This window comes from Lagenorhynchus albirostris, chromosome 15, assembly GCF_949774975.1.
Source record: "Lagenorhynchus albirostris chromosome 15, mLagAlb1.1, whole genome shotgun sequence".
Taxonomy (NCBI): domain Eukaryota; kingdom Metazoa; phylum Chordata; class Mammalia; order Artiodactyla; family Delphinidae; genus Lagenorhynchus; species Lagenorhynchus albirostris.
The window spans coordinates 77673761-77701670 of record NC_083109.1 but is presented as its reverse complement, the minus strand read 5'-3'; the positions used below and the strand labels follow the sequence as shown (position 1 = coordinate 77701670).

At 47.0% G+C, this 27910-nt stretch overlaps 1 protein-coding gene across 3 annotated transcripts in view; it reads left to right on the top strand.

Moving 5' to 3' along the window:
* Positions 1 to 693: 693 nt before the first annotated feature.
* Positions 694 to 27910, top strand: part of RCC1L (RCC1 like) — a 33205-nt gene continuing 5988 nt past the window's right edge. The window contains exons 1-10 of one of the 3 annotated variants that reach the window (XM_060122942.1): positions 695 to 1052; positions 11151 to 11280; positions 13415 to 13543; positions 14396 to 14462; positions 15006 to 15057; positions 16762 to 16846; positions 19377 to 19558; positions 22412 to 22499; positions 23338 to 23511; positions 25914 to 25999. In XM_060122942.1, coding sequence (XP_059978925.1) covers positions 738 to 1052; positions 11151 to 11280; positions 13415 to 13543; positions 14396 to 14462; positions 15006 to 15057; positions 16762 to 16846; positions 19377 to 19558; positions 22412 to 22499; positions 23338 to 23511; positions 25914 to 25999 — 1308 coding nt within the window. In that variant the 5' untranslated portion in view covers positions 695 to 737. Of the gene's footprint in view, positions 1053 to 11150; positions 11281 to 13414; positions 13544 to 14395; positions 14463 to 15005; positions 15058 to 16761; positions 16847 to 19376; positions 19559 to 22411; positions 22500 to 23337; positions 23512 to 25913; positions 26000 to 27910 lie in introns of all 3 variants that reach the window. The other 2 variants (XM_060122941.1, XM_060122943.1) reach the window with 2 other exon arrangements.

The following is a 27910-nucleotide window of genomic DNA, read 5'->3' as shown; positions in this document are numbered from 1 at the left end:
CAAAGGAGGTGCTCCAGCTGGATGTTAGAAGGCGAGGAGTTTGCTAGACACCTGCAGGGAGAAGAGGGCAGTGGGAAGGGCATTCAAGGCGCTGTGTGCAAAGGAAGGCCTGAAACATCCCTGGGATTCAGAAATTACAAGTAGAGCCACCTGCCTTAAGTGGAGTGATGGGCTGAGGGGCGAGGTGACGCTGGGAGGAGGATGCACTGTCGAAGACAGCAGGGAGCTCTCTGTGGCTGGAGCGCCGACTGAGCGGCGTGGGAGCGGGAACAGAGGCAACAGGGCCAGGTAAAAAGTGTCGAGGGACAGAGGATAGGGGAGAGCACTACGCTGGAGTCGCGCAGAGTGGGCAACCTCTTAAATTTTACTCCTGCTGATTACCAAAAAGCAAAGGGCCTTTGCAAAATGAGAGCGCCCACCAGAGCCGGGAAGGTGCTCAGCAAACACGCGCTCTGCGGGAAGGCGAGTGAGTTCAGGCCGGCTGTCGGAGCTCGGAGAAAGTTCGCGTACTATGTCGGTAGGGCCGGGACGGGTCCTCTAGGTCGAGTCACTCAGGAACGGGCGATACCAGGCTCCGCCCAGTCCAGCCCAGCCCTCCAGCCTCCCTGAGCCATTGGCTGACCTCAAGGCCTTTGCTTTCAGCCAATAGTAAACGTGGCCGCAGGCTCTTCCGCCGGGGGAGGTCAAAGGTCGCCAATATGGCGGCGCCCAAGAACGGCTGAGGCGTGTAGCGGAGGATGGCGCTGGTGGCGGGGACTCGGCTGGGGCGCCGGCTGAGCGGGCCGGGGCCGTGGCGCGGACACTGGACGGCGGCCGGGCGCTCGCGGAGCCGGCGCGAGACGGCGGAGGCCGAGGCGGACGCGCCCGTGTTCCAGTACGTGGGCGAGCGCGCGACCCGCGCCGACCGCATTTTCGTGTGGGGCTTCAGCTTCTCCGGGGCGCTGGGCGTGCCCACCTTCGTGCTGCCCGGCTCCGGGCCCCAGCCCCGCGCCGGCTCGCGGCCGCGCCGCAGGATCCAGGCCGTGCCCTACCGCCTGAAGCTGGACCAAAAGGTGAGGACTTCGGCTCCCTCTCTTCCTCCCTCTGTGCTGGCCTCCGGTCTCGGCCGCGCCTCCTGAGGCACTCGGTCCTCTCGGAGAGGTTGGCGACGCTGGGTGGCCAAACTTAAGAGAGCATGACCCTCGAGCGGGCTGCTGGAGGGGAGTGCGTTAGGGCGCTGCCAGCATGTACCGAGTGGCCGAAACGTGCCAGGTGTTGCGCCCGGCTCGCGTCATTCGGGAGTCGGGGTTGTTGCCACAGTTACGGGGGAGGAAAGGGAGGCTCGGAGAAGTTATGAGACAGGCCCACGGCCCCCAGCTGGCAGGTGTTCGTACTTTGGGATTCGCCTTCGGGCCAATCAGACCCCAGAAGTTCTGCTGTTAGGAAAGCCGACTTCAAAAGGTCAGAGAAAGCGTGGGCCGGCTGGGGTCGGTGAACAATTCGGAAAGGAACTGTTAACTGGAGCAGTAACAGGAATGAGAGGAAGGATGAAAGGTCTAAACACAGTGGAATGGTTGCACAGGAGTCCCCTGAGTTGACTCAGATTTGAAAAGATGCAGCAAAGAACAGCTACCGGAGGGCGGCTTATCTCGGCAGCTAACATCCAGAAAAGCAAAAACGGATGTTTAGGATAGGTTCTTGCTCGGCGTGGTTGTGGACGTCTTGGTGGGTGGTGAAAAAGAAGCAGATTTGACCAGTTTGGCTTCTGATTTCTCTGTCAAGGATAACAAATGATCTTTTGCCCTAAAAGGGGAGATCGAGAGAGCCAGGGAATTTAAGCTCCAGAGGAATGAAAAGTTGGGTTTGACTTCTTAATATTGAGTTGTGAGAATTATTTATGTATTCTGGATATAGGTACTTTATCACATATATGATATGTGCAAATGTTCTCTGCCAGTCCATGGATTTTCTTTTTATTTTTTTATAGTGTCCTTTGGAGAGAAAAAGGTTTTAATTTTAATGAAGTTCAGTTGATCAGTTTTTCTGCTGTGGATTGTACTTTTGGTATATCTAAGAAATCTTTGCCTAACCCAAGATCACAAAGATAATTTTCCTCTGTTTTTGCCTGGGAACTTCATAGTTTGAGTTCTCATATTTATGTTTGTGAGACAGTCATTTGAATTGATTTTTGTGTATGGTGTGGGGTAAGGGGTTTTTTGGATGTGGCTATCCAATTGTTCTGTCACTAGTTGAAAACACTATCCTTTTTTTATTGAATAGTCTTGGCACCTTTGTGAAAATCGGTTGATGGTAAATGTAAGGCTTTATTTCTGAACTCTCAGTTCTGTTCCATTGATCTATATGTTTATCCTCTTGATTACTGTAGCTTTATAATTGGTTTTTAAATTGGGAGATGTTAAGTTTTGGCTCTTCAGGGTCTTTTGCTTTTCCATACAAATTTTAGTATTAGCTTGTCAATTTCTGCAAACTGCCTGCTGGGATTTTGGTAATGATTACACTGAATCTGTAGATCAATTTGGGCACAAATGCCATCTAAGTAATTTTGAGTCTTTCAATCTATAAACATGAAATGTCTCCCCATTTACTTGGGAATTTAATTTCTTTCAACTATGTTTTTGTAGTTTTCAGTATACAAGTCTTGCACGTCTTTTGTTAAATTTATTCCTAAGTGTTTTTTTCTTTTTGATGTTCTTTTGAATAGAATTGTATTCTTAAGTTCATTTTTAGAGTGTTAATTGCTTTTACATAGCAATACAATTGGTTTTTGTATATTGACATAATATTTTGTGACTTTACTGACCTTGCTTATTAGTTATACAGATTTTCGTGTATTCCTTAGGGTTTTATACATACAGGATCATATTGTCTGGTTGTCTGTGAATAAAGACAGTTTTACATCTTCATTTCCAATTTGAAACTTTTGATTTCTTTTTCTTGCCTGACTGCATTGGATAGAACCTTCAGTGTAGCAGTGGATTGAAGTGACATCCTTGCCTGTTCCTGATATTAGGGAGATAGTATTTAGTCTTTCATTTATAATTATGACATTAGCTATAAGTTTTTCATAGATACCTTTTGTCAAGTTGAGGAAGTTCCCTTTTTGTCCTGCTTTGTTCAGAGTTTTTCTTTTCTTTTTCTTTTTTAAAAAAATCATGACTAGGGATTAGATTTTTGTCAAACAATTTTTCTATGTCTGTTTCTGTGATCATGTATTTTTTGTCTTTTATTCTATTAATTGGATATATTACATTAACTGATCTTTGGATATTAAACCAGCCTTGCATTCCTAGGATAAATTCCACTCGATTGTGGTGAATAATCCCTTTTGTACCTTGCTGGATTTGGTTGCTAATATTTTGTTAAGGACTTTTTTGTTGTTTTTTTCTTGTGATGTCCTCCTTGTCTGCTTATGGTATCAGGGTATTACTGGCCTCATAAAATGAGTTTCTGGAAAGGTTTGTAAAGAATTGGTATTATTTCTTGTTTTAATGTTTGGTAGAGTTCGCCAATGAAGTAAGTCATCTGGACCTGGGCTTTTCTTTATAGGAAGAGTTTTTTTTTTAATTACTAATTCAATATTTAAAAACTTGTTACAGGTATATTAAATTTTTTATTTCTTCTTGAGTCAGCGTTGGTACTCTGTGTCTTTCTGAGAATTTGTTTTGTGCCAGTTATCTAATTCTTTGGCATAAGTTGTTGATAGTATTCACTTAAATCTAAATTTCTGTAGGGCTGGCAGGTTGGTGATGTCCCCTCTTTCATTGCTGATTTTGGTAATTTATATTTCCTCTCTTTTTACCTTGGTCAGTCTGGCTAAAGATTTGTCAGCTTTGTTAATCTTTTGAAAGAACCGACATTTAGTTTAATTCATTTTTTGGTATTGTTTTCCTGTTTTCTGTTTCATTGATTTCCAGTTGAATTTTTATAATTTTATTCCTCTGCTTGCTTTGGGTTTAGTTTGCTTTTCTTTTCTAGTTTCTTTTGCTGGAAGGTTAGGCTATCGTTGAGGTCTTTCTTCTTTTGTAATGTAGGTGTTTATAGCTATAATTTTTTCTTTAAACACTGTTTAGCTGCAGCCCATAAATTCTATTATGTTGTATTTTGATCTTTATTCACCTTATTTTTTGATTTCCTATGTGATTACTTCTTTGACCCATGAGTTATTTGGAAGTGTTTAATTTCCAAATATTTATGTTTTCCCTAATTTCTTTATTCATTGATAGCCAATTTAATTCTGTTGTGGTTACAGAACATACTTTAATTTCAGTCCTTTTAAATGTATTGTGACTTTGTTTTATAGCCTAGCATATGGTCTCTCCTGGAGAATGTTCATGTGTGTTTGAAAAGTATGTGTATTCTGTTGTTTAGGTGGAGTGTTCTATAGATGTCAAGGTCAAGTTGGTTGATAGCTTCTTGGTTAACCTGTTGTTTGCTCCAGCTGTTAGCCACCAGTATCTAGGCAGCTGCAGTATTCATCATTGGTCTCTGACAGTTTTCAACAAACATCCCTGGGGAAAAGGCTGTTTACCCTGGATGATATCTGGGTCAGATCAGAAAAATAGAGCCTTGCTTGGGGTCTTACAGGGAACCACTAGATAGATCAAATGAGAATTCCCTGGGAATGGGGCTTTGAAATTTCTCCAATCCCATTTTGCCTCCTCCAATGGCTTCCAGACTGCTGGTTTTCACTGTAATTGTGAGCTGTTGGTTTTCAGGAGCTGAGAAGAGGTGGATGGGAATAGGTCAGGTTAAAATGCTGCAAAGCTTGCTGTTCTGAGATTCAGCTGCTTTTCTTAAGTAAACATTCCCCAGATTGCTTTAAGTCCTTGGTTAATTTCCAGAGTTCTGAAAGAATTGTTTCTGAGAATGTTAGTCAGTGTTCTTATTGCTCCACCATTTTCACTGATGTCCCTAAATCCATGTCCTTTTTTTTAAATTGAAGTATAGTAGATTTACAATGTTGTGTTAATTACTGCTGTACAGCACAAAGTGGCTCAGTTATACATATATATCCTTTTAAAAAAATAAATTTATTTTGTTTATTTTTGGCTGTGTTGTTTGTCTTCATTGCTGCGTGCAGGCTTTCTCTAGTGTCAAGCAGGGGCTGCTCTTCGTCCCGGTGCGTGGGCTTCTCACTGCGATGGCTTTTCTTGTTTGGAGCACGGGTTCTAGGCCCGCGGGCTTCAGTAGTTTTGGCTCGCGGGCTACAGAGCGCAGGCTCAGTAGTTGTGGTGCACGGGCTTAGTTGCTCCGTGGCATGTGGGATCTTCCTGGACCAGGGCTCGAACCCATGTCCCCAGCATGGGCAGGCGGATTCTTAACCACTGTGCCACCAGGGAAGCCCCTATATTCTTTTTCATATTTTTTTCCATTATGGTTTATCACAGGATATTGAAGATAGTTCCTTGTGCTGTACAGTAGGACCTTGTTGTTTATTCATCCTGTAAATACTAGTTTGCATTTACTAATCCTAAACTCCCAATCCTTCCCTCCCCAACCCCCCAACTGGCAACAACAAATCTGTTCTCTATGTCTGTGAGTCTGTTTCTTTTTCCTAGATAAGTTCATTTGTGTCATATTTTAGAGTTCATATGTAAGTGATATCATATGGTATTTGTCTTTCTCTTTCTGACTTACTTTGCTTAGTATGATAATCTCAAGGTCCATCCATGTTGCTGCAAATGGCATTATTTCACTCTTTTTTATAGTTGAGAATATTCCTTTGTGTATATTTACCACATCTTCTTTATCTATCCATCTGTCGATGGACATTTAGGTTGTTTCCATGTCTTGGCTATTGTGAATAGTGCTGCTGTGAACGTAGGGGTGCATGTATCTTTTCAAATTATAGTTTTGTCTAGGTATGTGCCCAGGAGTGGGATCGCTGGATCATATGGCAACTCTATTTTTAGTTTTTTTTGAGGAACCTTCATACTGTTTTCCATAATGGCTGCACCAATTTACATTCCCACCAACAGTATAAGAGGGTTCCCTTTTCTCCACACCCTCTCCAACATTTATTATTTGTAGACTCTTTAAGGATAGCCATTCTGACCAGTGTGACCTCATTGTATCAATAGTTTAAATTTGCATTTCTCTAATAATTAGCGATGATGAGCATCTTTTCATGTGCTCATTGGCCATCTGTATGTCTTCTTTGGAGAAATGTCTGTTTAGGGCTTCTGCCTATTTTTTGATTGTCAATCCATGTCCTTTTTTTAAAATTAATTAATTTATTTTTTATTTTTGTCTGTGTTGGGTCTTTGTTGCTGCGTGCGGGCTTTTCTCTAGTTGCAGTGAGTGGGGGCTACTCTTCATTGCGGTGCGCAGGCTTCTCATTGCGGTGGCTTCTCTTGTTGCGGAGCACGGGCTCTAGGCGCACGGGCTTCAGTAGTTGTGCCTCGCGGGCTCTAGAACGCAGGCTCAGTAGTTGTGGCGCACGGGCTTAGTTGCTCCACGGCATGTGGGATCTTCCCGGACCAGGGCTCGAACCCGTGTCCCCTGCATTGGCAGGCGGATTCTTAACCACTGCGCCACCAGGGAAGCACCATGTCCTTTTAATGTAATTACTAACACGGTTGGATTGCATCTGCCATTTCGCTATTTGTTTTTGTATGTCTTTTTTGTTTGTCGATTTTTCCTTTGCTGCCTTCTTTTGTGTTAAATAGGTATTTTTCTGTTGGACCCTTTAAATTCCTTTGTCAGGTGTTTTAATATGTTTTTTGAGTTTTTGTTTTTTTAGTGGTTGTTCTTGGGATTATAATATATAATTTATCATAATGTATTTTAGGTTAATAGTGACCTAATTCTGAAAGACTATAGCAACTTTGTTGCAACATAGCCCCATTTCCTCTTCTCTCCTTTGTGTGGTTATTGTGATATATATTACATCTTTATACATTTTAAGCCCAACAATACAATTTTATAATTATTATTTTATGCAGTTTTCTTTTTTTTCTTTTTTTTTGAGGTACGCGGGCCTCTCACTGTTGTGGCCCCTCCCGCTGCGGAGCACAGGCTCTGGATGCGCAGGCTCAGTTGCCATGGCTCACGGGCCCAGCCGCTCCGCGGCATGTGGGATCTTCCCGGACCGGGGCACGAACCGGTGTCCCCTGCATCGGCAGGCGGACTCTCAACCACTGCGCCACCAGGGAAGCCCTATGCAGTGTTTTATATTTATCTTTATAATTATTTCCACTGATGTTCTTCATTTCTTGTGACTTTTAGTTACCATCTGCTGTCATTTCCTTTTAGTCAGAAGAATTTCTTAGTACTTCTGTTTTTTTTTTAAATTTATTTATTTTATTTATTTATCTTTGGCTGTTTTGGGTCTTCGTTGCTGCACGCAGGCTTTCTCTAGTTGCGGAGAGCGGGGGCTACTCTTTGCTGCGGTGCGCGGGCTTCTCATTGAGGTGGCTTCTCTTGTTGTGGAGCACGGGCTCTAGAGCACAGGCTCAGTAGTTATGGCACACGGGCTCAGTAGTTGTGGCTCACGGTCTTAGTTGCGCTGCGGCATGTGGGATCTTCCCAGACCAGGGCTCAAACCCGTGCCCCCTGCATAGGCAGGTGGATTCTTAACCACTGCGCCACCAGGGAAGCCCTCTTAGTACTTCTTAAAGCAGGTCTGCTAGCAGTGAATTCTCTCAGTCTTTGGGAATGTCTTTATTTCATCTGCATATTTTTTTTAAACGATAGTTTTGCTGGATATAGAATTCTTGGTTGACAGTTTTTGTCCTTCAGCACTTCGAGTGTGTCCTTCTACTCTGGTCTCCATTGTTTCTAATGAGAAGTTAACTGTTAATCTTATTGTTCCCTTGTACTTGATGAATCCATTTTCTTTTGATGCTTTCAAAATTTTCTCTTTGTATTTCAAAAGTTTAACTGTGATTTGTTGAGCAAGTTTAATCTGTGAGACTTATGGGTTTTTTAATAAAATTTGGTAAGTTTTCTGCCATTACTTGAGTATTTTTTTCTGCTTCTTTCTTTCTCTCTTGCCCTTCTGGAACTCTTGTTATGTAGGTGTTGATATACTTGATGTTATGTTTCAGATCTCTGAGGCACTGTTCTTTTTTTCCCCAATGTTTCTTTTTTTTCCTGTTCTTCAGAATGAATAATTTCTATTGATATTTTTTTCAACTTAACTGATTCTTCTGCCATCTCAAATGTGCTGTTGAGCCTATATAGTGAATTTTAAAATTTGGTTATTATACTTTACAACTCTAGAATTTCCATTTAGGCTTTTAATGTTTTTATTTCTGTATTCAAATTCCATATTTGTTGGGCCATTGTTGTCATATTTTTCTTTAGTTCTTTAAATATGATTTTAAAATATTCTTTGAATGATGTTCAAACAATAGTTCACAAATCCAACATCTTGGTCCATTTAGTTTCTCTTGGCTGCTTTCCTCCCTCAATATAGGTCACACTTTCTTTTTTCTTTGCATGTCTTGTACTTGTTTATTGAAAACTGGGCTCTTGGATATAACAACTTTGGATTCTGATATTATCTTCCTTGAGTTCTTTGTTTTTGTTTTTTTTGGAGGTGGGGTAACTTTTCTGTAATTTAGGGAGTCAGTCTCCTCTGCTCTGCATGGCCACTGACACCAGTGTCTTTGCTTGGGGTTTTTGTTTTGTTCCCCGTCCTAGCTCCCTTCCCCTCCCCGCAGTGCCTTTTTTTTTTTTTTTTTTTTTAGCCAGGCTTCTTCAGGGTTGCCCCTTATCTGCATACCTTTGTGGTCAGCCAGTGAGTTGGGCAGAGGCTGTGCTCAGACACCTTGAGCTTATAAGGTTTCTCTCCTTCACTTTTGATTCTGTGTGTGGTTTGGGGACCACATTGAAAGTTCAGCCTGATCTCAAGTCTGCCTTAGCTTTTCTTTCCGCTGGGAGCTCCTTTGTGCAGTTTCCCAGTCAACCATGCTTGTGTGGAAAGCCTTCCATGGCTCTCTCATTTCTAGGATCTTCCCATTAAATTTCTGGCTGGTCTGCCTCTCCTCTTACCCTAGTCAGGATTGGACCTCAGGCTCGCTGAGTTGTGGGTCTTCCTTGTTTGTTTCCTGCTGAGTTTGCTGTGGAGCACGACTTTTCACCCTCTACCCCAAATTAAGTTTGTCCTTTCTGGTAACAAAGCTGATGGTTTTCATGGCCAGCTCTGCCCTTTTCTAACTTCTGTGCTGCCTGAACTGCGGTAGATGGAGCAGCCCAGGACAAGAGGTCTACAAAGCCCTGATATTCTTGCCTGTAGTTCTAGCATCCCTTCATGAGTAACTTCTCCATTTACTTGCCTTTGATTGACTTCCGGAGCCCTGAAATGGTTGTGGGTTTGTTTTTTGCAGTTTTCTCCAGTTTTATACTTGTTGTTTGGGGAGAGATTCACTAACCTCTTCACACCACCATAGTTGGAAAGTCCCCTTCTAGCATATTATTGTAAAAAACATTGCTTAATGCTGACTCTGTGTCAGGTATTGTTCAAAGCCTTTTCACATATTAGCAGATTTAATAATACAGTAGGTGCTTCCCAAATATTTGTTGAATGTTGAGTAAACATGAGAATAATCGTAGTGTGCTGGGCTCAGTTTTGGACTCACTTTTTTATGTTTTCTGCTGTGTGGTCAGGGGCTGGCTCCTCCCTCCCCAGTGGGTCATTTCTGTGGAGGTGGAGCCATTCCAGAAGGCCGGAGAACTGAGGGTTTTTTTGTTTGTTTGTTTCCTAATACAAGTGTACATGTATGTACCTTCCATGTGAATGTTACGAGGGAAAATGTCACAAGACAGAAGGAGGGATATATAACTTTTGGATGACTTGATTAAACAAGTCATCAAATTTAAAAGAAGTATTTAGCTCGCTTTCTTCAAGAAATGCTGGAGTTAAAAAAAAAAGAAAAACCTCACGTTTGTTCATTATCAGTGGAAAGCTGGCATTTTCATCAGGATTAGGTTAGATTTCCATGTCTCTGAGACTGACTGCATAGGCCTTTGGTAAACGGTAAACAACAAAGAGATAGTGGGGAATCATCAGGGTGACCATGTAATTTCTCATCATTTGCTTGAGAGTGAACCTTGGGCCATCAGGTGTAAAGCAGGACTGCCTCAGGCCACTCTGGGTATTATGGAAAGGGAGTTGACCCTAAAACCAGGCTGCCTTTGGTGTGCTTCCAGCCGCACTGAAGCCTCAGTTTCCTCATCTGATCAGTGAATGTGGGGATTGATAACAGTGTGGGTAAAACACCCAGCAAACACACTGGCCCTGTCAATGTGTTATATTCACGGTAGCTGTAATACTAATTCTTCTTCATGGCAGTGGTGGTTTGAGAGTATAACAGTGTAGCATAAGGGTTAAGAACATGCACTCTGCAATCAGACAGCCTCCACTTACTAGCTGTGAGACTGTATTAGGCAAGCTACTTAATCTTCTAGGAGCCTTGATTTCCTTATCTACCAAATACTACTACTACCACCACCACTAATAATAAATACTTTATATAGCTCTTACATTAGGTCAGGTACTATTTAAGGTTTTTTTAAAAAAAATATTTATTTATTTATCTATTTGGCTGCACTGGGTCTCAGTTGTGGCACGCGGGATCTTCACTGCAGCGTGTGGGATCTTTGCTGCGGCATGTGGGATCTAGTTCTCTGACCAGGGCTCGAACCCAGGCCCTCTGCATTGGGAACACTGAGTCTTAGCCACTGGACCACCAGGGAAGTCCCTACTTTAAGGGTTTTAACTATGTTAACTCATTTAGTCCTCACAGCTACCCAATAAGAGAGACACTGTTGTTATCTCTTTTATAATAGAGGGAAGCAGACACAGAAGTTAAGCAGTCTATATCAGGTCACACAGCTGGTAAGGGTCTACCAGTTGTAAACCCTGTGGTCTTGCCAAGATTCAAAATAAGGTAGTCTTCAACTTAACTACTCTGCGAGACTGTGTCTTGGTGAATGGGGATGATTTGATACTTAGACCATTGGGTGATTGTGAAGATAAAATGAAATAGTACATATCAAGCCCTTAACACATAGTAAACGTCCAATAAATGTTAGTTGCTATAGTAATAGTGTGTGTTCTTGGAATGGATAAACAACCTGCCATTTATTGCTGGGAAAACTTGATGTCACAAATCAGTCAATGCTTTATGGGAATTTTTTTTCAGATTTCATCTGCTGCCTGTGGTTATGGATTCACATTGCTGTCCTCTAAAACCAAGGATGTTACAAAAGTTTGGGGTATGGGACTCAACAAAGATTCTCAGCTTGGATTTCACAGGAGCCGGAAAGATAAAAGTGAGCATTCTCACCTTGGTTTCTCTCTGCTGTGATTGGTCTGAAAAAGCACGCTTTGATTTTTTTTTTAATGTATTTATTTTATTTATTTATTTTTGGCTGCATTGGGTCTTCGTTGCTGTGTGTGGGCTTTCTCTAGTTGCGGTGAGTGGGGGCTACTCTTTGTTGTGTTGTGCGGGCTTCTCATTGCGGTGGCTTCTCATGTTGCAGAGCACGGGCTCTAGGCGCCTGGGCTTCAGGAGTTGTGGCTTGCGGGCTCTGGAATGCAGGCTCAGTAGTTGTGGCGCATGGGCTTTGTTGCTCTGCAACATGTGGGATCTTCCTGGACCAGGGCTTGAACCCGTGTCCCCTGCATCGGCAGGCAGATTCTTAACCACTGCACAACCAGGGAAGCCCTGGTTGATAAGACTTTTAAAAGACTTTTGAGTTTGTGTCAGTCTTTTTCTCCTTGATATTTATTTATTGAAGAAATCATGTTGATTGTCCTGTAGAAGTTTCCAGTCTGGAGTTTGCTGAATGCACCCCTGTGGGGCTGTTTAACGTGACCCTCTGTCCTCTATATTTCCTGCCAATTGGTAGTTGGATGTGGAGCCAGATTCCATTTATTCATTTATTTATTTATTTATTTTAAAAAGGAGCTGTAACACTTCAGATTCCCTTTAAATTTATGTATTTACTGCTTCCCAGGCCCTTAGGGGGTCAGTGAAGATAGTAATAGGAGATGTAATGTTTTAGTATTTTCAAGTACTGTATTTTTGCAGCTAATAAGGCTCTATACACTAACAGCATTGTCCAGTGTCTTTGGTTTTGCTTAGAATTACATCATCTTATTGTGATAAATTTGTTATTTCATGCTGATCAAAAGCTCTGTTTGAAAATTATATCAGTCACTAAAAATACTAACAGGTGGGGCTTCCCTGGTGGCGCAGTGGTTGAGAGTCCGCCTGCCGATGCAGGGGACGCGGGTCCGTGCCCCGGTCCAGGAAGATCCCACATGCCGCGGAGCTGCTGGGCCCGTGAGCCATGGCTGCTGGGCCTGCGCGTCCGGAGCCTGTGCTCTGCAACGGGAGAGGCCACAACAGTGAGAGGCCCACATACCGCAAAAAAAAAAAAAAAAATACTAACAGGCAACTATAATAATAAGGCCATATGTTTGGTAGACAAAATGTTTTCATTTTCATTTTTTTAATTTTTAAATTTTTTGGCTGCGCCATGCTGCGTGAGGGATCTTAGTTCCCCAGTCAGGGGTCGAACCTGCGCCCCCTGCAGTGGAAGCACGGAGTCTTAACCACTGGAACGCCAGGGAAGTCCCCAGGACAGAATGTTTTTAAACATGAGGTTCATAGGAGAAAAGAGAGAGGTCATTAGTGGGGAGTGGGTTGAGAACCAGTGTATCTGCAGTTATTCTCATTAACTCCAGCCTCCATTATAAATATTCCAAAGCTCATCGTTTAAAACCTACCATAGGAATTCCCTATATAGACCATTCTGGCTTCTCCAGTAGGATTATGAAGAGCAATAACGTTCTTTAGAGTGCCTTCTAAAACACTTCCCCCTTTCTTGCTTATTTAAGTATTAGAATTTTCTTTTTAAAATAGATAACATACTTGCATACCTCAGAATCCTAAAGACGCAGTTAAATATATGGAGAAAAGTCTGCTTTCCACCTCTGTCCTCCCAGCCACACAGTTCTTCTCCCTGAAGATAACCTGTGTCAACAGTTTCTAGAGAGATTTTATGTATATGCAAGCACATGCATCTATGTATTCTTTTTACTTCCTTTTAATCTAAGTGGTATCATACCGTATATGCTGTTCTTCACTTTACTAGAAATTCTAGTGGGTATTGCAGGAAGAAAATGCTTTTCCTTTCCTTAAAAATCCAAAAGGTGGCACTTTCCTGGTGGTCCAGTGGTGGTGACTCTGCCCTTCCACTGCAGGGGGTGTGAAAAAAAAATCCAGAAGGTGTTAAACGACGTGGGAAGAGATTTCTTTAATAAGTCTGCTTTTCAATAACCCAGCATGTGATGGAGGCCAAGGGCTGGAAGTGGGGCTGGAGTTCTCGTCCTAGCTCTGCCACTACTGTAGTCTCTCAGGCAGTGTAATGTATGTGCCCCTTGTCCTTTTCGTTTCAGTGAGGGGATATGAGTATGTTTTGGAGCCCTCGCCCGTCCCACTGCCACTGGACAGACCTCAGGAGACGCAGGTGCTGCAAGTCTCCTGCGGCAGAGCCCACTCTCTGGTTCTGACAGACAGCGAAGGAGGTGATGGGAGAGTGGGGACCGCTTTTCCGCTGTTGGGCCTGAAGCGGCTCGTTCAGTTGAGCCACATCTAGTTAGTGAAGCTGTTGGCATTTCCCAAGCAAGTCAGTAGGATGGTTTCAGGAGAGCTGTGTTGGGCAGCCCTTGTTAACTCTTCCGTGTTCTCTGCCCTCTGTGGTTCTTGGAAAATCTCAGGTATTTATAAGTGTGATGGCGCACAGCAGGCAGCCTTATTTTGGCCCCCTGCTCCTTAGCCATGGAGCCACCAAGCCGACCATGTGTGTAGATGGCTTTTTCCCTTGTACTGAAAGCAGCCTGTTTGCTCACACTGCTTCCAGGTTGGGGGCTTCCACGGTCCAGGCTCCTGGCTCACCCCGGCGCTCTCTAGAAGAGCGGTTGTTTCCAGGGGAAGGTCAACTTGATTAACGTTTTCAAATTTCATTTTTTTTGGCTAAGTGTGCTTTGTAGGAAAAGGCAAAGATGGTGTTAGGAACTCTTTCAAGAGGGGGCTTGGCATTGAGGGCAGCCTAGTGACAGGTACAGGGAATGGGGGCTGCTGAGGCCTTTCATGGAGTGTGCTCGCCTCACACTGTGGAATTCCTGAGAAGCGCAACCAGGGCCCGGGCGGGGAGACGGAAGGCATGGCAACAGTGGCCCAGGCCGTCGCGGCCAGCCTGGACCCCAGCACACCTGTGGGGGGTGCCTGCAGAGGCTGGGAATGTTGGAGAAGGAAGCCAAGGGGCAGCTAGGGTGAGTGGTCAGAATAGGGCCACTTTTGAGACCCCCTTCCGGTCCTGACATTTGAGGGTTCCATGAACCTGCAGAGCTGATTTAATTGGCGGTGTTATCCTGTAGTCTTCAGCATGGGGAACAATTCTTACGGGCAGTGTGGAAGAAAAGTGGTCGAAAATGAAGTTTACAGGTGAGTTCCCGAAAGGACTACCCCTTCCCCAAATTGTGTCAAGCATTAAACACCCCCTGAGTGATTATGATGTGATGGACCCACAGAGCAGTGAAACTCGAGGCTCCTCATGCTGGAGAGCAGCAGTGAGAACTCACTGGAAGGCTGTGGAGAGTATCTTTCTGGTGCAGGTGGGAGGGAGGGCGTGTGAGCGTTGACTGTGATGCGTGGAACTTCTTTGATTTTGTTTGTTATTTTCACCAAATTGATTAACTTAAAAATTCCTCTAGTCTTTAAAAAAATTTCCCTCTAGTTCCTCACATTATGCTGGTAGGTCTAAACACCAGTCAGAAATCTGCAGCATATTAAAATCACCAAAGGATTTTGTTTCATTTTCCTTTCATGCCCAGACCTACCTCTTCCTTATATTTGACCTTGAGAGTTTCTCTAACGTTGCTATGTGTGTGGGGAGGCTGCTAGTTGGGGTGACGGGAGGGGCCAGAATCGCACAGTGCTTATCATGACCATATCTTTTGGTTCTCCCCAAATTGCTCCTGGCTGTAGTGAAAGTCACAAAGTCCATAGGATGCAGGACTTCGATGGACAGGTGGTCCAGGTAAGAGACGTGGGCTGAGAACCACTGGTCCCACCCCGGGGGGTGATTTTGAAAGGGTGGAAGTTGGGTGAGGTGATGGCAAATTGTTAGGGGAATTTTCTGAATTAATAAATTATTTTAGTAAATATTGCCTGCCTACTATAGGCCAGGATTTACGCTAGCTTGTGGGGATACAAAGTTTAGTAAAAATTGGGGAGGGCGGTAACACTCTAGTGGGGGAGGCAGGTTATAAAAACTAGCTGTCTCAGAGTATATTAAGGCTGTGTGTGTCCCAGGCTGCTTTATCTTGTACCCATGCTTGGGTACAGTGCCTGCCATATGGTAGATACTTAAATGCTTAAATATGTAAATGAGTGTCTACCGAAAGCACTTATGAAAGCACCAGAAGGAGAATAGTTACGTCTACCAGGCGTGGACTGGAAGGAGAGACAGCGTCATGGAGGAGGTAGCCGAGGAACTGACCAGCTGGGCCGGGGTGGGTGGTAGGAAAGGTGTTATGGCAGAAGGAGCAGCCTGAAGGCTCGATGGTGCCGAGAGCATGCAGTGTGGTTGGAGTGTGGTGTGCCTGCCTGCGGTGGGGCGGGGTGGAATCGGCTGGAAGACGGGTTGAGAGGGGACGATGCAGGGTCTTGTACACCTCATTAAGGAGTTTAGACTTCGTCCTCTTGGTGGTCAGGGGCTGCCAGAGGTTCTGAGCAGGGTGAGTGACAGCCAAGTCACGATCTGTTTAAGAAGATAACTTTGGCCATGGAATGAAGTTGAGGGAAGAGGTGAAGTCCAGGTGGGAAGCTGTGGGGAGAAGGGACAGGTGAGGAGACGTAAGGAGAATTGACCAGATTCGAGACTTGATTAGATGGGCGGGGAGGGAGCTAGAAGGAGCCAAGTGTGACTCCACAGGCAGATGGGTGGCGCTGACGTTCTTGGCCCAGGTGGCAGAGTCCCGGAGCAGGGGAGGTGAGGAGCAGGTGGAGAGGGAACTTGTTTCCAAGGTGGCGGTGGAGTGGAGTGTGCATCTTGCCCAGGCTTCAGAGCCACCTTGATGCGGGTTCAAGTCCCTACTTGTCCACATGTTAACTGGGTGACTTGGGGCAAGTTACCAAACTTCTCTGAGATTCGGTTTCTTACTGGGTGGCCTTGGTCATTGACTTAGCACAGTGCCTGGCGTAAGGAATGTTTGCTAAATGGTGCTTTTCATTAGGCAGTTAGCAGAGTAGGTCTGGGACTCAGCAGAGTGGTTGAGACTGGAGATGACCGCGTGGCGGTGGCAGCAGAAGCCGTGGGGGTGGGTGCCATCTCCCAGGAAGCGCGCAGAGCGAGAAGGGCAGACCTCAGAGGAGGATTCCAGCCCTGTAGGGTCCAAAGTGGAGACTGAGCTAGTGACAAAGACGGGACACTGTTGGGGAGTGTGGGAGAGAGGCTTATGGAGGAGGGAGGAGGGTGGGGAGCTCCCGGCTTCGCTCCTGAGGACACCTGGCACTGTTCTTTTTTTTTTAGCAAGAGCAGTTTCAGGGGAGTAGGAGACACAAGCTGGGCTGTGCTGGAATGAGAAAGAGTCAGATGCGGAGCATAGCAGGACAACCTACCAACCCAGCCCCCTTGGCACTCAGGAGCCGTGGGGAGTGGTGCCCGGCTTTGGGCACTTGGATCAGGACACCGGCTTCTAAGGATTCCTTCTCACCAACCTCACCTCTGTTTGTGTGATAGGTCGCCTGCGGTCAGGACCATAGTCTGTTCCTGACGGATAAAGGAGAAGTGTATTCTTGTGGATGGGGCGCGGATGGGCAAACAGGTAGCGTCCCTCCCACCCCCGCTCCCCTCCCTGTGGGATGGTGCCGCTGCCTTCATCTGACTCTTCCCTCTCCTGTCACTTCCTGGGAATGCTGTTCTGTTGTGTCCCCTCCTGTCCCCCTCACTGGCTCCCCTGATCGGATAGAGGATTGGAGAGTCCCGCAACAAGTCTGAGTCTTTTAAGAGACAAATGCCACCTAAAGGGAGCTCGATTTTAACTCATTTGAGAAGAATGTGATTAAGGGAGGGAGGAATGAGGGATAAGCTTTATCATCCTTGTATATTTTATTTTTCTGTGTTTGATATTTGTCTGAAGGGAGGACCTTAAATTTAAGATTTAAATCTTGTGTAAATCCTCTATAACCCTGCTACCTCATCACATCATCTTTGTTCCTTGACTCATGTTTTCTCCCAAGTCCTTGTTCATATGTGAACATCTTTTATGGTAATCATAGCAGAGGTGTGATTTTATATGCTTGTTTTATCATTAAATTTACATGAAACATTTTTACATGTTGGTATAATTTTCAGTTGCAGTTTTTAATATTTGTATGGTACAGCATCAAACTAATGTACCATAAGGTGAGTTAATCATTTTGTCAGGTGATTACTCATTACCCTGTTGTCAGGAGGCATACTTTTTGGGGGCTGCAGTAGCCATTGGAGATATGACATTTGTCATGTATAGACATCTAGCTTTTCCTTTCATTTGGAGTGTTGCCCTAGATAAATTCCCAGGAGTGGGTCAGAGGATTCGGATATTTTTGTTTTCAGAATGTGTTGTTAAATTGCTTTCCAAAAATTTTACTAGTTTATATTGCCATCAGCAATGTATAGAAGTAGCAATTTAATCATAACCTCTCTAGCAGTGAGTATTGTCAATTTAAGTGTCCTAATTTAATTACAATGCCCGTTTTTAAAATGTGCCTTTTTTTATCTATAAAGTGAAAGCTGCTTTTTATTTTCTAAAATCTTGGTGTGGGTAACTTTTAAAAATCAGCTTTTCATGAAAAGAATGAAATTGTTGATACATTTTGACAGCATAGACCAAGGAATATGGTGAAAAGTGAAAGTCCCACTCGCTGGAGATAACTGTGGTTAACAGTTTCCTGGTGCCATTCCAGAAGCTCCACTGTCACATGGCCCCACTGCCCTTGCTTGCCAGGCTCTGAGTCCAGCCCCACGAGCCCCCTGCAGCCTGTTCTTGAGCCTGTCCTCCTCTGTGCTGCCATCGTGCCTTTGCACATGCTGTTCCTGTAGCCTAGAATGCTGCTTTTGTGCTCTCCTTTTCATCCTGTAGGCCTCAGCTTGAGGTTGTCTCTTCAATGAAGGCTCCCCTGACCATTCTGTCTAAAGCAGTTTCTATCTCAGCATCCTATTTCTTTCATAACCCTTCAACATTTTGAATTACTTTTTAAAAATCTTTTTTATTATATATGGAGTACATAATAACAGGCTTTTTGCCTGTTGCTGAGGGGTGCTGCCAGTCTGACACTGCTTTGGGCCCCTTTGAGAAAGCCTGGTACAAGCACGAGTCTGTGGTTCAGGGTTCTACCTTGGTCTGCTGCCCAGGGGTTACTCTCCATTGCAGTGCTGATGGTGACATTTGTCCTCTGGGCAAGCCCCGTCTTTTCCTCTGGTCACTGTGTACCACACCAGTTTGCCAGTTTTGATTTGCTGTAGTTGGGGGATGGTGTGGGGTGTGGGGCTGAGGTGGGATGGGCTCTTAAGAGATTTCTTTTATGTTCTAGCAAGCCCAGCAGTGCATTAGGAATTGCTTGTTGTAACTTTGGTTTCCCAGTGCATATGGAAGTTATGTTTACACTACACTGTAGTCTATTAAGTGTGCAATAGCATTATGTCTAAAAAATGTACGTATCTTAATTAAAAAATACTGCCTCCCAAGTGCCAACCATCATTTGACAATACAGGGTTGCCACAAACCTTCAATTTGTAAAAAATGCAGTATCTGTGAAGTGCAATAGAACGAGGTGTGCCTGTATGTAATATACAAGGTCTGATAGGTTCATTGTGTGTGGGTGTTTCATCCTGAAAAGGTATGTAACTTGAATCAGACTTAGAAAATATCAAGGGTTTTATTTATTTATTTCTTTGTTTATTTATTGAAATTCTATTTATTTATTTATTTTGGCTGTGCCGGGTCTTAGTTGCGGCACGAGGGATCTTCATTGCTGCACGCGGGATCTTTTAGTTGTGGCATGTGGGATCTTAGTTCCCTGACCAGGGATCAAACCCTGGCCCCCTGCATTGGGAGCGTAGAGTCTTAACCACTGGAACACCAGGGAAGTCCCATCAAGGGTTTTAAAAGTAAACAATTACCATGATGGTTTTTCCTTTTCTGAGAGAACATGGAGAAGGAAGTTGTACAGCATGTAGAATAACAGATTAGGATTTTGAGTTGATGTTTGCAAAGTGCTTAAAACTGTGTTTGACACATAGTAGGTCAATGCAAGTGTTTGTTAAAAGAATAAACAATTAAAAGTAAGTAACACAGTTTTCCATTGTTCCAGGTCTGGGTCACTACAATATCACCAGCGCACCCACCAAGCTGGCTGGAGACCTTGCCGGAGTGAACGTTGTCCAGGTGGCCACCTACGGGGACTGCTGCCTGGCTGTGTCGGTCGATGGCAGCCTCTTCGGGTGGGGGAACTCTGAGTACCTGCAGCTGGCCTCTGTCACGGACTCCACACAGGTAAGACCCCACGAGGTCCTCTGCAGCCTGGGGCTGGGGGTTTGGAGATAGAGTGTTAAGAATGTTTAGAAGAGATCCTTCACGAAGGGGTGATGTATAGAGTGCCGTGTAGGCCTCACCTGTGCTATGGCTGCCTCTTCAAGGGCCCGGGTTCTTGGCAATCTCATTGGAGCCTGGAAAGAAAGCTTAGATGCAAAAGCCATCATTATCAATACTTCGATGAGATAGTCCTGGTTTAGAGCAGTAGTTTAGGTATGTCTGCATGCCCTGTCTTGTTCTGAAAGGGATGTGAGGCTGTTTACATAAGGTCCTGTGATGTCACAGTCGGCCTCTTGTTGCCGTCTAGTGTGTGTACCCCCAAATATACAGATCTGAGGTGTGCACCTTGGTGAAGACACCTGTGCGGCCCCTAGACCATGCAGTAGGGCATTGGCAGTCCTGCTGCTGGCCTCTCTCTGTCACACCGTCAGTACAGTACAGTAGGGCTTTCAACGTTTTATTAAGGAAAATTCCAAACGTAAGCAAAAGTAGACCTCACTGCATAATTAATCTCTGTGTATCCATCATCCATGTTCAACAATTACCAACTAATGGCCCGTTCAAAAAAATAGGTAATTTACTGTTTTCAATTGTGTGACTTAGTGGTTTTTAGTATATTCTCAAGGTTATGCAACTGTCCCCACTAATTCCAGAACATCTTCATTCACCCTCCCCACCCTGCTCTCCAAAAAGCCCCATACACCTAATGGCCAATCTCGCTGCATCTGTAATTCCATCTGCTTCTCTGTCCTGCGTTATTCTGAAGCAAATCCTAGACGTCATATCCATAAGTCAGCATGGATCTCTAAGTGATAAGGACTGAATGTCATCAAGCTTCTGACAACATACAGAAGGGTTTGAAATATATATTAATAGATAAAGAGATATGCGCAAATGGATAAGATCAGCTAACTGGATGAAACAGTTCATCGTCTGCGGTCTGACACAGTAGCTTGAAGTGGCTGCAGATTTGGCTCTGAGCTCTCTAGTAGCCAAAACAGAGACGAAAACGTGGTCATTGAAGTGATTCATTGTTTCCATAAGATAAACAGCAAATAGAAGAGGGACTGGCCTTCTGGATAGCAAGGCCTGAGATCAGTGTCTCCCACGGCCTTCCTGTGAGGGCAGATCTAGGGTCATGTCATCATTATCTGTGCTGCATGACAGAGGACCCCAACACGTAGCGGCTTAAAACAACACACATTTATTGTCTCACCGTTTCTGTGGGTCAGGAACCTAGGGGTGGCTTAGCTGGGTCTCTGGCTCTGAGTCTCTCAAAGGCTGGTGTCACCTTGGGGTTCACCTTGGGAAGGCCCTGCCTCCGGGCCCGTTCTGGTTGTTGGCAGCAGGGTGTAGGTCCTCGTGGACTGTTGGCCCTGGGGCCGCAGGTCTTCGCTGGCGCTTGGCCAGCTCACAGTGGTTGTCCAAGCCTTCCTCGGCTCCTTGCCATGCAGGCTTCTCCAAGTGGTGGCTCACAGCGTGGCTTCGGCCGAGTGAGCCAATGAGAGGGCGAGAGCGCGTGTCGGTGAGACGGAAGCCAGTGCCTCGTAAGTTCATCTTGGCAGTGCCTTCCGCTCACGTTTGCTGGAATTCTGTTCTTTAGGAGCAAGTCGCTAGGCCTAACTCCCACACACAAGGGCGCAGATTATCCACGGTGTGACTAGCACAGACGGGTCACTTGTTTTGGAAGCAGCCCACTGCATCCATGATTCTTTACGTGGTCCGAGCCTCATCCTGTCAGTGACAACAGTGGTGCGTTTCCAGTGGCTCTTTGCTGGAGGGTTTCTCAGCCTTTGCCGAGGGCCCTGTGCCACAGCCCAGTTGGGTAGAGAAGCTGTGAGAGCCAGGCGGCAGACACCAGGCCATCTCGGATCAGTGAAGCCCCTTTATTCCTTTGGAGTCATCTGAGGGATTGCTACCCTCCAGCTGTCTCCATTTGCAAGTGACTCTGAAAAGATTCATGGCTGTCAGAGAAGCACTTAAAATCTGTCTTGCAAAGTTATTTCTCAGTAGGGGTGCCAAGACCAAATCCTGCTGGACAGCTAAGTTGGCCACATTTCGTTCTCCCAAGCCTTGAGCCTCCGTCTGTCACTCTGAGCAGAAGTGCCACGGCCGTCTCTAGGCACCGCAGTTCAGTGCATCCCGGAGTGAGTTCATGCTCAGCCCGGCATCCTGGCCCTTCTCCCTTGTTACCCACGTCCACTCACGTTCCCCTCTAGAAATCACGTCCCTCTCCCTTACTGCCTCCCTGTTTTGCTTAGGATAGAGACCAAACCCTTGCCATGATCAACAACGTCCTGCGTGATCTGGTTTCCCTTCTGCCCACCGGCATCTTACAGATACTCCCCCTTGTGCCCCTGCGTCAACCACTCTGACCTTGTGTAAGCTCCTGAACGGGCCACACTCACCTTGCTCCCTTTGCACGTCCATCTCGCTGCCTCAGGATTTCCTTCTCTTCTCCCCTGGCCCGCTTACTCCTGATTGCCCCTCCCCGCACACCAGATCAGGTCCCCTGACACTCACATCAGGGACCCCTGTACTCTCCTTCATTGCATTCAGCACAGATTCATCCCGTGTTAGGTTTGGCTGACATCTGCCTCCCCCATTGGACTACAGTCTGAGAGTGGGACTGCTTCTCCTGCTGCCTGTCATCTTCCCAGCATGCAGTTAGAAGCTTAGCATGTGTACGATGTTCAGGAGATATATGGGGAGGGAATGAATGAACCGGGACTTACCTACTCTGTACGTGAAACAGTATTTCCAAGTTCTCGCTGGTTTGTCTTCCTAGCAGTGTGGTCCCTTCCTTTGATTCAGGTGAACGTCCCCCGGTGCCTGCCCTTCTCAGGAGTCGGGCGGGTGAAGCAGGCTGCGAGTGGGGGCACAGGCTGTGCTGTACTAAACGGTGAGACCCTCTCGCAGGCAGTTTGCTGGGAAGCTGTGGGTGGCTTGGGTGAGGAAGGGTTGGTGTCTGCTGGATTCAGGCTGTGGTTTTCAGTGCGGGGAGCACGGTTGTGGGAAGATCTAGTTAGTTTAGTTCAGTTAATAGAGGGTGAGGGTGACATTCCTGACAGGAGGATAACAGCCATGATTTATAGGTCGACGAACAGCCAGCATAGAGCTGAGTAACTATCGCAAACCTCTGGAGTGGAGGATGAAGTACTGCTCCCTCCCGAAGCCTGGGCCAAAGCCCCCAGGCCTGCCTTCTCCAGAAAGGCCGTGCTAAGAGCCACGGGCACATAGGAGAAGAGCCTTAGGGTTCAGGTACTGGGAGCCAAGCCCCTGGGATTAAACGTCTGGCACCACTGATGAGTAGTAAACTTTTTATGACCTGAAAATCATTACGAATTTTAGAATCTAGCCAGAAGTTGTGTGTGTACTTGGCTTGGTCTCTGATCCGTGTGAGACAGAGCGCTGTTAGGAAAAGCTGCCGTTCTAAGGCTCTCCTGTGTTCACGTGGGGGTTGTGGCTGATTTATGGAGTGGCCCCGTCCAGCACACTCAAGATGTAGGACATTTGTATTGTGAGATTGGTTAGCTGGCTAGACACACTCCACAAGCAAGAATTTGAAAGAGGAGAAAAGAAACATTATTTTAAATATCAACATGTTCTTGCCAAGCAAGAAGAGGGGAAAAAAAAAGTTCATGTGGATATAATGCATCTTGGTGGTGCGGTTTGAATTTCTAGCGAGGGAGGGCTGCGCTTGGTTTGACTTCCTGACCGTTGTTTTTCCTGTAATCCAGGAGAAGGACATGTTTTCGTCTGGGGCTATGGAATTCTTGGGAAAGGACCAAACCTCATGGAAACTGCCCTTCCAGAAATGATTCCACCCACTCTCTTTGGCTTGACGGAGTTCAATCCAGGAGTCCAGGTTTCCCGCATTTGCTGTGGACTCAGCCACTTCGCCGCCCTCACCAGTAAGTGACCAAGCCCGTGTGGCCCCAAGGCCTTACCGAGCTTCACCCTCTCAGGTTCAGCCCCAAACCCTGGGCTGCTCTCAGTTTCCATCCATTCAGTGGAGTGGCACCCTTGTGTGGATAATTAGAGAGCAGCTAATCCAGAAGTTGTTTGGCTTGAGGTGGTCTAATGTGTGTCTCCTTTTCACCCGGGAGGTGTGTTTTCAGTTCATTTGGTTTGTGGTTAGGCTGGCGTTGCAGTGACTTTTCTCAAGTGGACGCAGTCGGTGGTGGGAGAGGGGACCCTCGAGTGGGCCGGGCTGCTGGGGGAGACCCGCGGAGGTTTGGTGCATTGCGGTGGGTGAGGAGGAAATGAGCGTGGGGGGCTTCATCCCGGTCCCTGGCCAAGCCCGACCCTCATCCGAGCCAGGAGCGTGGGGTGGCAAGAGGCGTATTTATAAGACCGTCCTGTGGTTTTGACGGGGTAGATGTGCCCGGTTTCTCCAAAGTGCTGGGGGGAGTGATCGAAGGGGGGCTGAAATGGAGGTTTTCTCAGAGGGTTGCCCAGTTACAAAGCCACGACATACAAAGTTACTCTGCAGCCCTCCCGCGTGTCTGCGCTTCTTGATTACAGCTCTCATCCCCCTGCCGCGGCTGTCGGCTCAATTTGCTCCTCGTTAGTTGACTTGAATAGTAAGACGGAACTAAATTTCATTTTGTGATTCTCAAGTAAATTCACTTTTTCCTTGCAATTTAAAGACCGTTTTATCTCACGGCAAGCTGTTGTTTCCTTTGGAAACATCTGGGCCGGGACAGGCAGTTTGGGTGGTCCTCGTCTGTGCTCCCTGGCCTCGCGCTGCTGTGAGGACTTCTGCAGGCGAGCACGCTGTTGCAGAGTCCTCGCTGCCGTTCAGTCAGTGTCTGCGTCTCAGGGTTTGGGGCTTGAGCGGCAGCAGCTGCAGCGTGGGCCGCTGTGGAGGTGGGGGGAGTGTTGTCTGTGCGCTGAGGCACTGGGTGGCAGCAGTGGCGCCCGCGGTGGGGGACCCCTCACACCCCTCACGCAGGGTCAGCCACCTTCATCTGCAAGTGCGTCTGTGTCACGTTGGCGTTTTAAAGCTATTTTGATGTAGCAGATAGAGTCAGCGTGGGTGAATTCTGGAGGTAACAGTAACCTATTACCCCAATGTTTAAGGCTTAAACTACATGCAAAGTCATGTACTTAGAAACCCGGACGAAGCCTTTGACTAGGGTAGATTGCTTTGTCTGCTGTCGTGCCATGCGGCCATTTGGGGTCACACTGGAATGAAATCCTACCTAGATTTCCCCCAAGACCCAACAGCCACCCTCCAAGTGCCAGTGACTGTCCCTCAGTAGGGGGAGCCTCAGAGCCTCAGTAGGGGGAGCCTCAGAGCTTGGCTTCCTCTGGTTTGCCCTGAGGTCTGCTAACATGTTGGGGGCCAGACTGAATTGTTCTGTTAAACACGACCTCTGAGGTGGAAGACCACGGACGGCAGCAGGACCAGAGGGCTCTGACAGCGCGTCCCAGAAGGATCCCTTACTTCATCAGCCGGTTGTGTCAGTGCCGGCTCCCCCATGTCTTCCCTTCTTCCATGACCAGCGCCTCTGCCAGAGGGGGCTGGTAAATGGGGCCTCCGCGCCGAGGATGCCCCCGGCTGGTGTGGACGGAAGTCTGCACTGAGGGCCCTGCCCAGCCTGAGGGTCCATCCTGGAGCTGGCGTTCCCAGAGCCCCAGTCTGGACTCAGCCTCCTGGCCTGCCCCTCCAGCACCCTGCCTGTCCTTTTCCTTCATGGCACTGTTTACAATTTGAAAACATGCATTTGTTGGTTTAATCATTTGTTTAGTTTTCGCTCTTCAACTAGCTCCAGCCCCGTGAGGACAGGAACATGCGTGTCGGTCCCCATGCTGTCCCAGCTCCTAGCACACAGTTGTACACTCGACCCAAAGAGGCACCCAGTCACCGTGTGTCACTTGACCAAATGCTCCTGAAATGTGGAGACCCAGACAAGAAATGACAAATTGTCCTACTTCTCACTCTGTCAGGGCGTGACCAGGATTTGAGGATGCTGAGATTTCAGGATTTGTGGAGGGCAGGGTTTGGTTAGACATAAGTGGGCGATGAGGGTGTGTGTGTAAGGGCCGCACAGAGCGGGCCCGGGCCGTGTACAGGAGCCCCTGGGCCCACCTCCAGGCATGTGTTCATCTCCCATGAGAGGGACACAGCATGACTCTGGGCCGGGACATGTTTTTGGTATGGGAAAGCATTAATGCCTGGGAGAAATTGAAGTTTAACTTCGATCTTTTTGTACCTGGTTCTAGAAAGCCTATTCTCATGACCCTTCCTCCTCTTGGAGACTTGCCCTTGGCCTCAAGCCCCAACCAAGCTGTTTTTCTTTATTTGCAGACAGAGGAGAGCTGTTTGTGTGGGGCAAGAACATCCGAGGGTGCCTGGGAATCGGTCGCCTGGAAGACCAGTACTTCCCGTGGAGGGTAAGGCTGGGCCGGGCGGGCGTGAGGGCGGCGCGCCCACAGAGCACACTCACCTGATGCAGCAGCCCGGCTGGCACAGGGTCCCCGGGCTTCCAGTCCCTGTGGTGCCTGTAAGAAGCCTCCTCGGAGGCTGGCCTCGGGCACACGGGCGCCTCAGGGAGGAGCGAGCTGCAGGCCGGGCGCCTCGGGGCTCCGAGAGGGAGAGGGTTGAGATGAAGAAGTTGACGTGCCAGGAGCTGTTTACAGAGGCCAGTGGAGAGGACTGTTTTACAGAGGGTTTAAAAGAAAGCGGGATGTTTAATGTTCAGAGTGCCTTACCACAGCCATCAGAGTGAAACATGAAGGCTCTTCTGAGGGGAGGATGCAGTTACACAAAAGGCTCATTTCAGAATTAAAGGGGAAGAGGGTTCCTTCTTAAGTTGTAGTCTATCTTAGTGTCGTTTACTAAGTCAGTTCTTTAAGTTCTTCAGGAAAAAAAGAGGCTATTTATTTTTTTGAATACAGAACATATGGACATGGTACAAAATGTATTATGAAAGATAAGTCTCCCGTCTCTTGTCCCAGAGGCAGCCACTGGTTCTGGTTTCATTGTTCCCTTCCAGAGATAGATAGGCTCTGTGTAGAGGAGCAGGCGCTTGTGTGCGTGAACGCCTGTGTGTGTGCACTTGCGTGTGTACGTGCCTAAGTGTTTTCTTTGAAGGTTAGGTTTTAACGTGTTTTGAGGTTGTGTAAAAAACACATGTAAAAGTGCAAAAGAAATGTGTAATAAAAAAAATAATAAGGGGGACTTCCCTGGTGGCGCAGTGGTTAAGAATCTGCCTGCCAAAGCAGGGGACACGGGTTCGTGCCCTGGTCGGGAAGATCCCACATGCCGCAGAGCAACTAAGCCCGTGTGCCACAACTACTGAGCCTGCACTCTAGAACCCATGAACCACAACTACTGACCCTGCGTGCCACAACTACTAAAGCCCACGCACCTAGAGCCCGTGCTCCGCAATGAGGGAAGCCACCACAATGAGAAACCTGCGCATTGCAACGAAGAGTAGCCCCTGCTCGCTGCAACTAGAGAAAGCCCATGTGCAGCAACGAAGACCCAACGCAGCTATAAAGGAAGGAAGGAGGAGAAAGAGAGAGGGGGAGGGAGGAAGAGAGACAGAGAAAGAAGGAAAGAAAGAAGAAGAACAGAAAGAAAGAAAGAAGGAAAGAAAGGAAGGAAGGAAGGAAGGAGGTAAGGAGGAGAGAGAGAGAGAAAGGAAAGAAAGAGAAAGGAAGGAGGAGAGGGAGGGAGAGAGGAAGAAGAAGAACAGAAAGAAGGAATGAAAGAAAGGAAGGAGGTAAGGAGGAGAAAGGAAAGAGGAAGGAAGGAGGAGAGAGAGAGGGAGGGAGAGGGAAGGGGAGAGGCGGAGAGAGGGAGGGAGAGATTGAGGGAGGAAGAGAGGGAGAGGGAGGGAAGGGGAGAGGCGGAGGGAGGGAGAGAGAAGGGGAGAGGCAGGGAGGGAGAGGAGGGGGGGAGAGATGGAGGGAGGGAGAGGGAGGGAAGGGGAGACAGGGAGAGGCGGAGAGAGGGAGGGGGAGGGAGAGAGAGGGAAGGGGAGGGAGAGAGGGAGGGGGAGAGGCGGAGGGAAAGGGAAGGGGAGAGGTGGGGAGAAAGGGAAGGGGAGAGAGGGAGGGAGAGGGAAGTGGAGAGGGGGAGGGAGAGAGAGGGAAGGAGAGGGAGGGAGGGGGAGAGAGGAAAGGGAAGGGAGCGAGGAGGGAGAGGGAAGGGGAGAGGGGGAGGGAGAGGGAAGGCGAGGGAGGGGGAGAGAGGAAAGGGGAGAGAGGGAGGGGGAGAGAGGAAAGGGAAGGGAGCGAGGAGGGAGAGGGAAGGGGAGAGGGGGAGGGAGAGGGAAGGCGAGGGAGGGGGAGAGAGGA